Below are 13,766 nucleotides of genomic sequence, written 5' to 3' on the forward strand. Positions count from 1 at the left end.
AAAAAAAATCAATTTTTGCGGTCGTATAAAAACCGATAGTGTCTTTCATCATTTTATAAATGAATTGGGAAGTAAACAGTAATGATGGATGGTCTGTTTGTGTAATAATATATCACATCAAACCTCCCATAACGTCATGGCAATACGATGACCTTATTAAGTTATTATGGTCAATAAATCATCTCAACAAACATCCTACTAGATGTGTGTGACATGTTTACATGTAGTTCAACTTATAGTTCAATATACTCAAGGCTGAAAGGACTGAAAGTTCAATATTATACAAACAAGCAAAGACATTGGGTTGAGAACTAGAAAGAAAAAAATAACTGCACAAAATAGGTGCCTTCGTTGAAAATGCTTTTGAAAAAAAGTTCACCCTTTAAGTGAAAATTAAAACAACATGTAGGAAATTCAAATCGCCCAATGCGCGTTTTTACATTCCTTATAAGTTAATTCCACCAGTAAATCATGAAAAAACTTTGATGACGTCACGGTCACAGGACAAAATTATGTCTATGAGCTGATAGACAAAAAACTGTCAACCAATCAGAAGATGTATTCCATTCAAACTTGAATTATAAATTATATAATTATATAAAAAAAAAAGGCATCGCCAAAATTATTGCATAAGACTTTGCTGCCCATAAGATTGTTTTTTTGTGTGTGTTATCAGTTTTCGTGGTTTCAGTCGACAGGAACGGATTTAGGGAGCTACCATTTGATTTTTATGGGGGGGCTAGGATGAAAAATTTTGTCCTGCATTTTTTTTTAGCTGTAATCTCTGTCCTGCCTTTTTATTTTTCACTCTGTTCGGTCCTGCCTTTTTTTTATAGTTTATCCTGACTTTTTTTTACCTAAATTGTCGTCCTGACTTTTTTTTTTTGCAAGTGTCTCATCCTGCCTTTTTTTTTTACTCAAAACTCCTGTCCTGCCTATTTTTTTCAAATTTCATCCTAGCCCCCCCCCCCCCCCCCATAAAAATCAAATGGTAGCTCCCTTAGGGTGTAGTGGTTGCCGGTTTGATTATTTACGGAATCACTGGAGAGAGTCCCTTTTAATGGCAGCAAGTGCCCCTCCCCTCCTTTACGAAATTTCTCGGCATCCGCCGAGTTACAAATTTATGAGTTCCATGAGTTCTTTAACTCGTGATTTTGGATGAAAACATTTATTTTCCTGATTTCAATAATAGTTGTTGATTCATGCTTAGACTGATTCATGCTGAGACTGCTATAACATAGTTGTCTCAGATTCATGTTTATAAGTCTAGTTTTTGACATTTTATTTAAATATTGAGTGTCCCTTTGGCATTTGAGATTTTTTTCTCTCGAAAACTTTGAAATACATATCAAAGGTACAAGGCTGTCTTATAATTTTATTAGCCAGCATTTTGTATGTAAATGTATTTACATTCTAGAAAGTTAAAAGACTCAGGGGTGAAAACTGTAGCGTTTATAACACGCGAGTGCAAACGCTGAAATGTCTCGTCTGCTTATGATAAATAATTATGATAAGATCAAGGTCAAATGAAGCCTGGCAGACAGACACCTTACAATCATGCCATACACTAACTGTAGTTGATCTATAATTACTTGAAGTAACTGACAAAACATGACAAATCAACATTGACCAATGAACTATGAATCTAAGGTTAAGGTCAGATGGACTCGGGACAGACAAAGTCAATTTTGTTATCATTCTATACTGCAACTTTAGTTGACATACTGCTTATAGTATCTGCTTAACTGACAAAACCATGAAACTTTAACGTTGATCAATCAATCTAATTAAAATATTGATCTCTGATTATGTAGTATAACGTAATCAGAGATCAATATTTTAATTAGATTGGTTGACCAATGTACCATGAAATAAAGCTTAAGGTCAGATGAAGCCGCCCAGACAGACATGGACACCTTACTATCATTCCTTACACTGAATATACTGACTCTTAAATAGTATCTGAGAAATAGATTAACCCACAAAAAATCTAAACATTATTCAATGAACCATGAAAATGAGGTCCTGCTCGGATATGTGCACTTTAAAATCATTCCATATATCAAATATTGTTATAATTCTCATATTATATACTAGTAAGATACGGACAAGACCATCAAACTTTAACCTTGATCACTGATCCACGAAAAGACGTCGAAATCAGATGAATCCGGTTCGACGGAAATTGTAGACGTTCAGGGAACTCAAATACCAAATATAGTTATACTATTACTCTTAATTAGTGCAAATTGCACATAACACAATAACCGAGTCAAATTTATTTTTCAAGCAGTTGCTAAACCATGAACATGAGGTCAGAGACATATAAAACATTAGTAGTATATGATTATATTATGGTCTCTGATGAGGTCAAGGACAGTGGACATATGACAGACAGTTCTTTGTTACACAAGGTATTTGCATAGGTATACATGAAGCATTCAGGTCTCCTATCTTATGAAATAAATAACATTCACCATTCCATGAGCAGAACTTACACTCCATCAAACAGGGCCATATGATACAAGAGTTTTCTAATTGGAGTAAACAGAGATCAAATTATTATTTATGTCCCTCAAAATTATTTTAACAATAGCATGAAAAAATATTCTTAGACAGACAATGACTGCCACTTGTACAGACACAAAAGGACTGGGACAGACAAGGACTGAGGCTTGAACAGAACATTTCTGCAACATGTGAAATAAAATGTCTGCCACTGGAACAGAAAATTATTGCCACTGGAATATAATATTTTTTACCAAAGTAATACTAACTTGAAGTGTACTACATTTGTATAACCCCTTTTATTATTTTTAAATCAAAACTACACAAATATAATTTGTTTTTCCATCTCTTTAATTTCAATTTCTCTACATTCATTTTACGTTGCTACATTTTTTCTGCAACTTTCATAAAAACATTTTTTTGCAACAAAATGACAAAACAATATACAGTTTATTTATAATCAATAAAGACATGTAATTACAAACATACAGAACGTGTTATACACGCAGAAAAGATCCTTATTTGATCATCCTATTACTTAAGAAACAATTAACATATACCCTTTACTTTCATCTGAAGTTGTTTTACATTCAAGTATCACAGTGCTGTATCAGCTCCATGATATTTTTTTTTTATTAACTTAGGATATCAGTCATACTCACTAAAATATAAAATATCTGAGATTTTGATAAACATTTTAATAATTCATATAAGAAAATATCATTTTAATGTATTTTAGTTTGTTAAAATGGTCTGCCTGGTATACATAATATAAAACCTTTCATGACATAACACCAACATGCCCAAAAGTTGTCCGGGGTTTAAAATGAAGAACACATCTATAGAGCCTATTCTAGTTTTCTAAGGAAAGTTGTGCTATTTCTATGAAACACTGTTTATGAGCATTTCAGCATCCTGTTCTCAAGGATCTATTTATAAGAGTATAATATATTGATTTGAACACCAAACTTCTGCAATTTTCTTAGCATCTGGACAGGTCCTCCACCTTATATTCTCAACTTTTTTCTGTATTTTTTATATCTTTACATCTAATTATGCTCTGTTCTTTAATTTCTTTCTTCTTTTTACCTATTTTTCTCTATACTTAACTTTTTCCATTTCCTTTAACCCCATCCAGACCTCCATTTCTGTTAAACTCCTTTCCAGACCCCAAATTCTGATAAACCCCTTTCCAGACCCTCATTTCTGTTAACCCCATTCAGACCCTCATTTCTGTTAAACCCCATCTACACCCTAATTTCTTGTAAACCCCATTCAGACCCCCAATTCTGTTAAACCCCTTTCCAGATCTATCATTTCTGTTAACCCCCTTCAGACCCTCATTTATGTAAAACCCCTTTCTAGACCCTCTTTCAGTAAAATCTTTCCAAAAACCTCATTTCTGAAAATCAGTCTATTCTGGAATAGTCCCAGTTGCACCAAACACTTGTCAACACTCATGGCATATGAAATCAGCACTTTACTGCACCAAATACCAAATAGAAAGAAATAAAAATAACTGCATAATAATCATCAACTTTAAGCACCAATACTGCAATATCTTATCTTTAACAAAAATACTGTAAAACTTTTATATCTATCCCTATAACATACATTACAAAACAAACAAATGTACTGTACAAGTCTATTCACATAACATACATATACATTGTATACATGTACTTAACAAACTATCACTGCATTTCAATTTTCTACTTGTGTTTTTCTTTTCACTGTGTAGATATAAAGTCAAAATTTATATTAACTTGTCCTAACTTACTATGAACTTATGAGTATGTGGTTTTTAAGTTTTATAACTGACAACTTTATCAAAATATCATTTGCAAAGTAAATCATGTTATAAACAAAACCTACGTCAAAATTGTTTGATAACCATACCAAAAGTATATTTATTATGAAATATTAAAGACAGAGTAACAGTTTTAGTTATCTAATAATTTGTTTAATAAACATAAAATGCATGACTTGACAACAAAAATATTGAAAACAACTGTATTAAACAAGGATCAAAATTTGACCTTGGGTAAAAAGTAAACAACACAGAGTTAACAACTAAATTATCAACAGTACACAAATCATTGACAAATAAAACAAAGCACTAATATATCAATAACATATCGTCAACAAAACATGATTAAGAAGCATTTAAATGATTTAATCATTTTGCAAACTTATATCTATCTATCTTCCACTCTAGTTTTACTAATTTCTGAAATTTTAAAGAGTTGTCTTTCTTCTTTTTTAACAAGTAAGAGTCATCTCCCTTTTTGAGAAGCATATTCAATGAATTTGTCTAGCAACATAAATATTTCCTAAGCAAAGATAATGAAAATACTATAAAACAATTAACATCCCCAGTGTCAATGAAGCTGTTGTTTATATGAAAAGTCAGAAAATGAAATAAATGGGAAATAACTCTTATCATTTTAACAATTCAATTCGTCAACAAAATAACCATTTTACCAATTTCTGATTTTTGAAAGAGTTGTCTCTCTTGTTTCTTAACAATAAGAAAATTTCTTAAAATAAATGGGAAATAACTCTTATCATTTTTAAAGTTTTGTTATATTTCCTTATTTATCCTCATATGTAATAATTTTGTTGCATATGAGTCTTTTAAATATGATTTTGTTTTGATTGTATCTAAATTCAAATGAGATCATACATATTGCACATCTATATACTGTGAAAGCATTACTGTTTACTGGGTACCAGTTTTCATGGACTTTCTGGTTCCCACAATCAAAGAAATTTAGAATCTACATATTTATAGGAAAAACATATTCCTTTGTGTTTTGATTTGTTAATCGAATCAAAACCCCAAAAATCCACAATGTTTTCACAGACCACAAACAAATGAAACCCATTTCTCTTACAAAGTATTTTATAAAACTTCATTAATGAAAAGGGAAAAATGTGTAAAATTATTGATCAACTTTATGCAACATTAAATGCACACCCCAAGAAAAAATTCCTATAGCTCTCAACGCTTTGAAAGCGGTACAATGATATTGCAAACAGTTTTGTTCTCCTCATTTTACCATGGAAACAATGAAATTCCTTCTGTTCACTAAACTAAAAAAAATTCCCTAAATAGCAAAGCTATAGAAACTATATCGTATTATTTTACTACTTCGTCCTATTTTGTCATGTGGTTAATCATCATCTTCTACAGAATATATAATACATTTCTAAATTATAAAAATATGTAAAAATATCTTTTTGCCTAGTGAAAACAATAACACATTTGATTTGATATTTTGAAGTATTATAAAATGTATGAAAAACATTTATGACAAGAACTTAGTTCAAAATCAATAATAAAGTAATATTGTTCTGATTTTAATAAGAAGGATGACATTATGCTACATAAAAATACCTTGCTGATTGTAAAACATTCCTATGAAGAATGAAAAGTTGTCAGATCCTAGTGATCAAGTAAAATATGTACACAAGGACTGTTTTTAAATCAGAAATGATCAGATTATATCAAATATCATCACATAAATTTTTGACAAAATAATTTAGCTGCTATACTAAACTTTGTAAATTGAAACCCTCAGTCTTAGACATTTGTCAACTGTTCCATGATTTTCAGAGCCGACTACAGAGTAAGGCAATGCTATATTGATATTCTACTAATTTGAGTGACAGAGGACCATATAAAATATTATTTATATTGGAAAAGCCCTTTCCAGTATCTCTGTAAATATTACCAAACTTAAAATATCTTTTAGATTCTCTGAAATTGAGGTAGATATTTTGAGGTAATATCACAGCAAATGAGGCAGATATGATTTTCTAATCTATAAATATGAGGTAGACATATGGAAGTTACATATACAAAAGTCAATGTCGATAATGAGTTGAATATTTGTTCCTTTGAGGATAATATTACTAATGTTTTTCAGGGAGACTGATGTTAGTAACAGACTTATCTTCCCTGAAAAGGATCCGTAGCTGTTACTCAATCCCATGATAGAAGTTTGGTATTTAGACATTCACATTTAGAGGTACAATGGGATACCTTTGATGTTATGATGATGTTGTCATGACGACACACACTGTTTAAGACAACAATAGCAACAACATTGGTGCTGTTGTCTTTATCACTAGGAGGTGATATTTAGTTGGCGCTGAGAGCACTTTTTGTTCGTTCCATGATGTTTTGAACATCAACGATTTCATGTTGTTGGATTTTCAGTTTTGATTTCAGTATAGTCCTGAGAATCTAACATCTCCTTTAACAGATCAGAGAAAGTGACGGTACCTTCTTGTTTAAGTTTTTGGAAGTAAGCTATTGCCCTCGTTCCTGCTTGTCTGATATGCGTTAACATGAGTAATATTGATGGAACATGACGTAGATTGTCAGGGTGGTATTTCTGTGCAGTATCCACCACTGCGTCTAGAATCGACTGTCTCATTCTATGTATTTTATCACAACTTGTTAGCCTCCTGACTTCTGTAAAATATAACATGGACTCATCAATTATTTGTATTAAAGAAGGTTCTCTTTATATAAATTATAAATTTCAGAATCGAATGTATTATGGGTATTATTTTGAAAAATGGACACCAAAATATTGTGATTGGATAAAAGCAATAGAAATTCTACAGATGTGACATTAATTTAATTTTGGGTATATAATCTTAGTGTTTAACATTTAAACTAGCCAAATTTTTATAGCTTTAAGTAAAATTCTTCCATGATATTGTCTGCTGTTAAATTTAGAAAATCTAAAAACCTGGAATATGTGTAGACATTAACGTACCTGCATTGACTAATACTGTAGCTTGTAACAGTAGTGATTCATTTTTGTGTAGTTGATATTGTATAAAGTTCTCTGACACGGCACTAACTTGTTCAAATATTTCTGTCATACCCATCATTTCCCAGTGTGATCTAAAAAATAAAATAATTTCTAGATAATACATACTTTAATGTTTAAAAAAATATTTTGTGTTTTTTTTTCAACTGTTATGTTGGGAGAATAAAATAAAATGCATCCAATCCAATAAAATCTTTATCTACCTTAAAGAAAATTCTCTCTCTTCAGTGCTAAGTAAACAAATTCTGAAATAAATGGTGTCTCTTTCCGTTGTAACTCATATATATGAAGTAATATTTCAGAACAATAACTCTCTCCAAGTCCAACTACTTTGATCCCCAAATTACAACTGATTTATAATGAACTTACCTGTCAAGAACAAAATCTGGAGCAAACACCAGTCTCTTTCCATTGTAACTCATAGATCTGAAGGTACAGTTTAGTAAGAGTAACTCCATCCAACAACATTCTATCAAATGGACCTGATCACTCAATGACAGATCAATATAACCTGAAATAGTAACTATACATCTAAGCATTGTTATATATTCAATATATACCAATAAATAGGGATAGTTGGCAGGTCTGATGTTCTTAGCTAGTAGCTGTCTTTATTTTAATAGGAAACACCCCACTTGTCGGTAGTGTGGTCTTATCTTATCCCTATCCGAGTCAAGCAAAACAATTTATTAACATCAGTATTTGCTGCTCCATAAGAAATAGTATTTTGAATTTTTTATAGTATGTAAAGACTGGTTAGATTCAAATCCAAATTGTGAGCCAAGTAAAACAATCATGTCTTACTTTGAATTGGCATATTGAAAATTTGGCTTTAGGGGTAAATCCTTATCAACCCAACTTATTATTTTACAGAATATAGTTAAAATATTTGCAACTTCACATTAATATATTTACAATGCCATCTTAAAAAGTGCTGATGTTCTAATATTTAAAGAGCTACCAATTTCTATTTTTTTTTTTTTTGGATAAAGTTTTATTGCAAGTACATGTATTACATAAAGGATAGCAGGATAAAAGACTATGTAATTTTTAATTATATGTAAAAGATTGATAACTTTTGGGTAATGATTCAATATACATGTTGTTATAAATTATAATACATCCATATATATTATGATAATTTCAAAATGTAATCTCATTTCTGAACAAGTAGTTATATCATTAACCCACACAATATAAATTTTTTTTTTTATCATCTTAAAGTTAATGACCCATAAAAACCAGTTTTAGGCTTTTGACCATATTATCTTAACAATAAGTTTACGACTCAATGTTAACCAGTAGTATCAAATAACATAATACATGATTTTCCTATTATAGGTCTGTGGTTTTCTCCGAGTATTCCGGCTTATTTTATCAGTACTTACTGGCCACCAAAAAATAGCCCAAAAGCAATGCGTAAAAGTGGTGTCAAAACAAAGTAAATCAAATTATAATAAATGAAGTCTAGACACTTCACTCACATAAATTTCACACTTACCTGGTACATTTTTAGCCCAGTTGATCAGTTGGACCAATTCCCTCTCTGCCAGTTTGACCAGAGAATTTAACAAATGTGTTCTGGATGGTGGCATATTATGATTGTGGTAACTTTCTACGATCGGCATGTCTGCTTTGGATAGTGCGTCTAATATGGCTGATGTCTCTGACCTTCTTGGACTCTGAAATCAATATAATATATATCTAGATCTGCATACCAACATAACCTTTGCTGTCGTTTAGGCAAATGTAAAAAATCCTTTAAAGCTTATAGTTGCTTTTCTTAAATGGTTTCTTTTTCCATATTCAAACCTTGTTTAACTGTACAGTTGTCCTGATGTCTAAATGGGGATTTAAAAAGATTTCAAATTCAGGATCATGGGTTTTTACTCAGTTTTAGAAATTTTAAGGTTTTGTTACATGGAGGTGTGAATTGTTTCTAACTGCTTATGACTTCTTTACACTGAATCTGTTGGATGTGTGCTGATTGATTATTTTAGTCTTGGAGAATATAATTAAATTGTAATTGGCTTTGAAATAGCTTTCTTTACATGTGAGTAAGCTTTTCTAGGTGCTTTGTAAAAAATTTACGATTTTGTGCCTCATACTGATCTTTTGAGTTGAGCTTAGTTGAGAGTTTCTTATTTATTAAACTGTTGATACCAATTTTTCTGGATTGAAGAAAACTTGCTTTTTCGATATTCAATTTCATGTTTTGGCCAAAGTCTGCATACAAGTCTATAGAGTCCACAATTGCTGTATTTGAAGAAATACAGAATTTTAGCTTTATTAGGATGCAGACTTGTAGATCTGGGTTTTTTTTCCCTATCAAAAGAACTGGCATGCCTTCTCCCCTGTCATGCTTTTCAGAGGTAACTTATTTATTTATATATTTTGATGAATACATACTTTTGCTGGATTAGGACTGCCACTTGTAGAGTTGACTATATTATCAGTAGAATCTGCTCGACTTCTTTTTGTTGGAAGTTTACTATTAGCACTTGGCTTCCTTTCTTTTCTTTGTGTTCCTACAACAAAATAATGGGACAACATAACTAATTGACTTCCAGTACCATTTTAACAATACTGTATACACCAAAGGCTCCTTAGTCATTTTACTTAGTAAACAAATTTATCAGTAACCCTTATTTATATTAAGCCTATTTTGAAAAATTTACATTACAAATAGAGTGGGGTGCTCATTTTCGCCATATCTTTCCATGTTTTCTACAGTTTATGTTCAGGTCTATATGTTTTTGAAGTATACTGATATTTCTATATGAAGATAACTTCAAATGAAAAACATTCCTAAGCTTGAAAACGTGTTTGTTTGAAAATAATCATCTGAAAAGTTAGATTTAAGGGTGTTTGAAATTGCCTGATGTTTTGTCAATGGGGGACTCATATTCGCCGTTTTTATATATCTATTTAAACCCAAATAATTGCAGCTTTAAACAATATTTTTCAAATCAACTTCATTATAGATGGCAATAGCAGACATTTTAAAGTTGTACAGAACTGAAATTTAGGGCAATCAGTAAAAAATTTACTAAGAAATACTTTTTGAAATTGTGTTTTTTGTTCAGGAAAATGGCTGAAAATCGTTGTCCGTTTTTCGGTCCTTTGTGGTAAGTGCTGCAATTTTGTTGTAGCTTAAAAAATAACCATATTTGTTATAAAAATCTAAGTCACCGGCATATTTCTTCCATTTCAGCCATCTTTTGAAGTATTTACACCTCAAAATAGTAAAACGGCGAAATTGTGTCCCCAGCGAATATGCGCACCCCACTCTACATTTTTGATAAACCTTCAGTTTCCAATTATTTATACTAGTTTGTCCTACCTCATTGAGATGTTTCAAAACATTTCCTAACTAGAGACATCGTTTTCGGGTATTTTTTTTAAAGATTTTATCTCAAAGAAAATTAAAGCACACAACATATCTTACATATTTTTAAGATTCTTGAAATTTACATAAAAGGCTTTTCTCATTTATTTTAAATTTCCTTTCACATTTTAGTGATATCTACTGACTGTATATATGTAGTCAATTTTGCTTATAAAAGGGTGACACTGCTTATTAATAAATTTCATTTTATACCTAAAGAACCTTAAAATATGCTATTGGGTGGGATGTCCCATGACCCCATCTATTGAAATTCACTGTAAACTGTCCATTTGGATATCAAAGTTATCTTTAGAGGAGAAAGTAAAACTGGAAAGTTATTTGGTACAATGTATATACAAATATACATAAGGTTAGTAAATTATATTCTGAGAAAAATCGCCTCTAAGTTGTACCATGATATTGCAAATAGCATGGGCATTTGTTGTAAATTATACAACATGTATAATGTCAGTACAAAATCAGTGACTAACAAAAATGCAAGTGCTTGAAAAACTGTGCTTGAAATACTAAAATGTCATGATTTTTGGTAAACTTTAGAAGGTCTATGAAAAAAATAATTATTATAAAAAAGAAAACTTACCAAATGAAAGAACAAATAATTTCCTTTATAATAATTTCAGGAACACAAGTCAAAATTATTCCAACTTTATAGTTTTGTCCCAAACGTATTTTTTAACAGGTATGATAATTATGTGGGTATATATACGGAAAGATAATTTATGCAGGACGTAATACTTCGTAAGAGTTAGGGTCACTGTCCTGTGTAGGTATACAGCCATTCAGATATTGATCCTTCAGATCAATGACCTCTGGCAAAGTTCCAATACGCAAAAAACCATAAAATATATATTGTATTCAATTCTATTGTAAATTAAAAATTAAAAATTCCTTATTTTTATGAATTGATTTTTTTTATCAAAATAATAGCTGCACACAGAAGAGTAACGAAGAATAAAAATCAATACTAAAGTTGAATGTAATTTATTTTTATCGCTGATCACAACTTTTCCAATTTTAAAAATGCTGAATAAAGAAATAAAATAAAATATATCCAATTTCTAACTTTGATATTTAAAAAGGTCTACCGATACTTCATATGTCTTACAATTTCGTCCTTCTGACAACTACCTTGAGACAATCATATGTCCTTAAAGTCATTGCTCCATAAATTTGTCCTTTAGGTCATTCAACTTCTTGTAACTCAATTTAGAACTTCAGATATTGATTTCCCCTCAAGATAATTAATGTACTCATTCAAAGTAGAAAAAAATACATCTATATTTAGATTTAATTTGTAAAAAGCTTGATAGAGCTACAGGAATGCTGATGTTGACTAAATAAGACCATTCATAAGCATTATCACAAATTTCTATTAATAGACAAATTACAGAGAAACATTTCTTTTCTTAAATACATGCCATAATGCTGTCTTCTAGCTATCTAATTTTACATGCTAGAAGTATTAAAATCTTTCCTTTACCCTTCATTTTCTAAGCCTTTGAGGCTTACAACTTTTTCTTCAGTATTTGTCTATGCTAGAACTTTTAAAATCTTACTTTTATCTTTCATTTTCTAAGTCTCTAAGGCCTAATAAATTTTTCTACAGTATTTTTTATGTCTCTTGAGCCTGAAATCTTTTTCTATTATATTTCGCCTTTGCTTCAACTATCTAAGCTTTATTCTCATCATCTTTGATACACTTTCTATTAGAATCTAACCTTTATTCATGCTAACTAATAAGCATCTCCTAAGTCTGGAGGCTTGACAACTTTTTCTTCTTTGCTTATCTACGCTAGTTAACACTTATAGGGTCTTACCTTTATCATGTTTATTCATGCCAACTTAGAAACATCTCGACTTGACAACTTTTTCTTCTGTAATTGCCTATACTAATAGTATCACTAATAAAATCTTACCTTTATTCATGTTGACTTTGTAGCACCTTTTAAGTCTGCAGGCTTTTAAATTTTCATTTACTGTGTTTCAATTTTGGGGGTTCACTTCAATATTTAAACAAAAGGGGGTGTTGCTGGGTTCTGTTATCCCACCCTTTTCATATAATTATAAAGTATACCATTTCATATATTAGGTACTAGGTAAAAATGTAACCCTACAGCCTTTCACCATATAAGTTGGGTTTTGTGTGGTGTGTTGGAAAAGTGGAATACTGAAGTGTTAAAAGAGGAAAAATTTGGGGATAAAAAATACACAGCAGTACGTCTTTTTCTCAATAAATCTTAAGTGTAAAATTTATTGTCTAAAATATACCGTAACAATTAACTAAATATTTTAAAACATAAGATTAATTTTACACTTAAGATTTTTTGTGAAAAGGGCTACTGGACCTTATTTTTTATTTTCAGTTTTCCCCACCTATTCCCATTTTTTCAAGCTAGAAAATGTGACCATTCTAACGCACGTCCTATTACCTTAAACACAATGTATATAGGAAGTGTCCCGTCCCCCATAGGAGGTGTCTATACTATTAAAACTATTAGAATCTTACCTTTATTCATGCCGACTTCGTAGCACTTCCTCAGTCTGCAAGCCTGACAACTTTTCCTTCTGTGCTTGTCTATAGTACAACTATTGGTAGCTGGACAAACATAATCTACAGGTCCTGTAAACAAAATGTTCATTCAATAAAAATGTCAGACACAAAAATTAAAATACTGAAGACGATATAACTTGAGGTTTTTACATTCATAGCTAATTATGTCAAACCATCCTAATTCCTTTTTTATAAATCAGTTGAATTAACGACAACACACACAGCATACTAAGGAACATGTTATAGACTGTGTATCATGTATATTAACAAATATATTATAATGGAAATCACATTAACATGGATTTGGTACATATGTAACGTCTGCATTTTCTCCTTTTAGAGAAACAATCTGTCATAGAATATCTAAAAGAATAAATAAATGAAAGATTTAAAAATACATACTTTCATGAAGACAACATCTCAAGGCATGAATAAAGAAAAGATTCCC

General features: G+C 30.7%; 1 protein-coding gene across 3 annotated transcripts in view; it reads right to left on the reverse strand.

The window, feature by feature from the left end:
* Window positions 1–2,838: 2,838 nt before the first annotated feature.
* Window positions 2,839–13,766, reverse strand: part of LOC143069782 (estrogen receptor-like) — a 56,515-nt gene continuing 45,587 nt past the window's right edge. For all 3 annotated transcript variants that reach the window (XM_076244563.1, XM_076244564.1, XM_076244565.1), the window contains 6 exons: window positions 13,274–13,387; window positions 9,768–9,886; window positions 8,860–9,040; window positions 7,728–7,869; window positions 7,302–7,432; window positions 2,839–6,991 (listed from right to left, as the gene is read on the reverse strand). In XM_076244563.1, coding sequence (XP_076100678.1) covers window positions 6,714–6,991; window positions 7,302–7,432; window positions 7,728–7,869; window positions 8,860–9,040; window positions 9,768–9,886; window positions 13,274–13,387 — 965 coding nt within the window. In that variant the 3' untranslated portion in view covers window positions 2,839–6,713. The remainder of the gene's footprint in view (window positions 6,992–7,301; window positions 7,433–7,727; window positions 7,870–8,859; window positions 9,041–9,767; window positions 9,887–13,273; window positions 13,388–13,766) is intronic.

Source organism: Mytilus galloprovincialis, chromosome 3 (genome assembly GCF_965363235.1).
Source record: "Mytilus galloprovincialis chromosome 3, xbMytGall1.hap1.1, whole genome shotgun sequence".
In the NCBI taxonomy this organism is placed as follows: domain Eukaryota; kingdom Metazoa; phylum Mollusca; class Bivalvia; order Mytilida; family Mytilidae; genus Mytilus; species Mytilus galloprovincialis.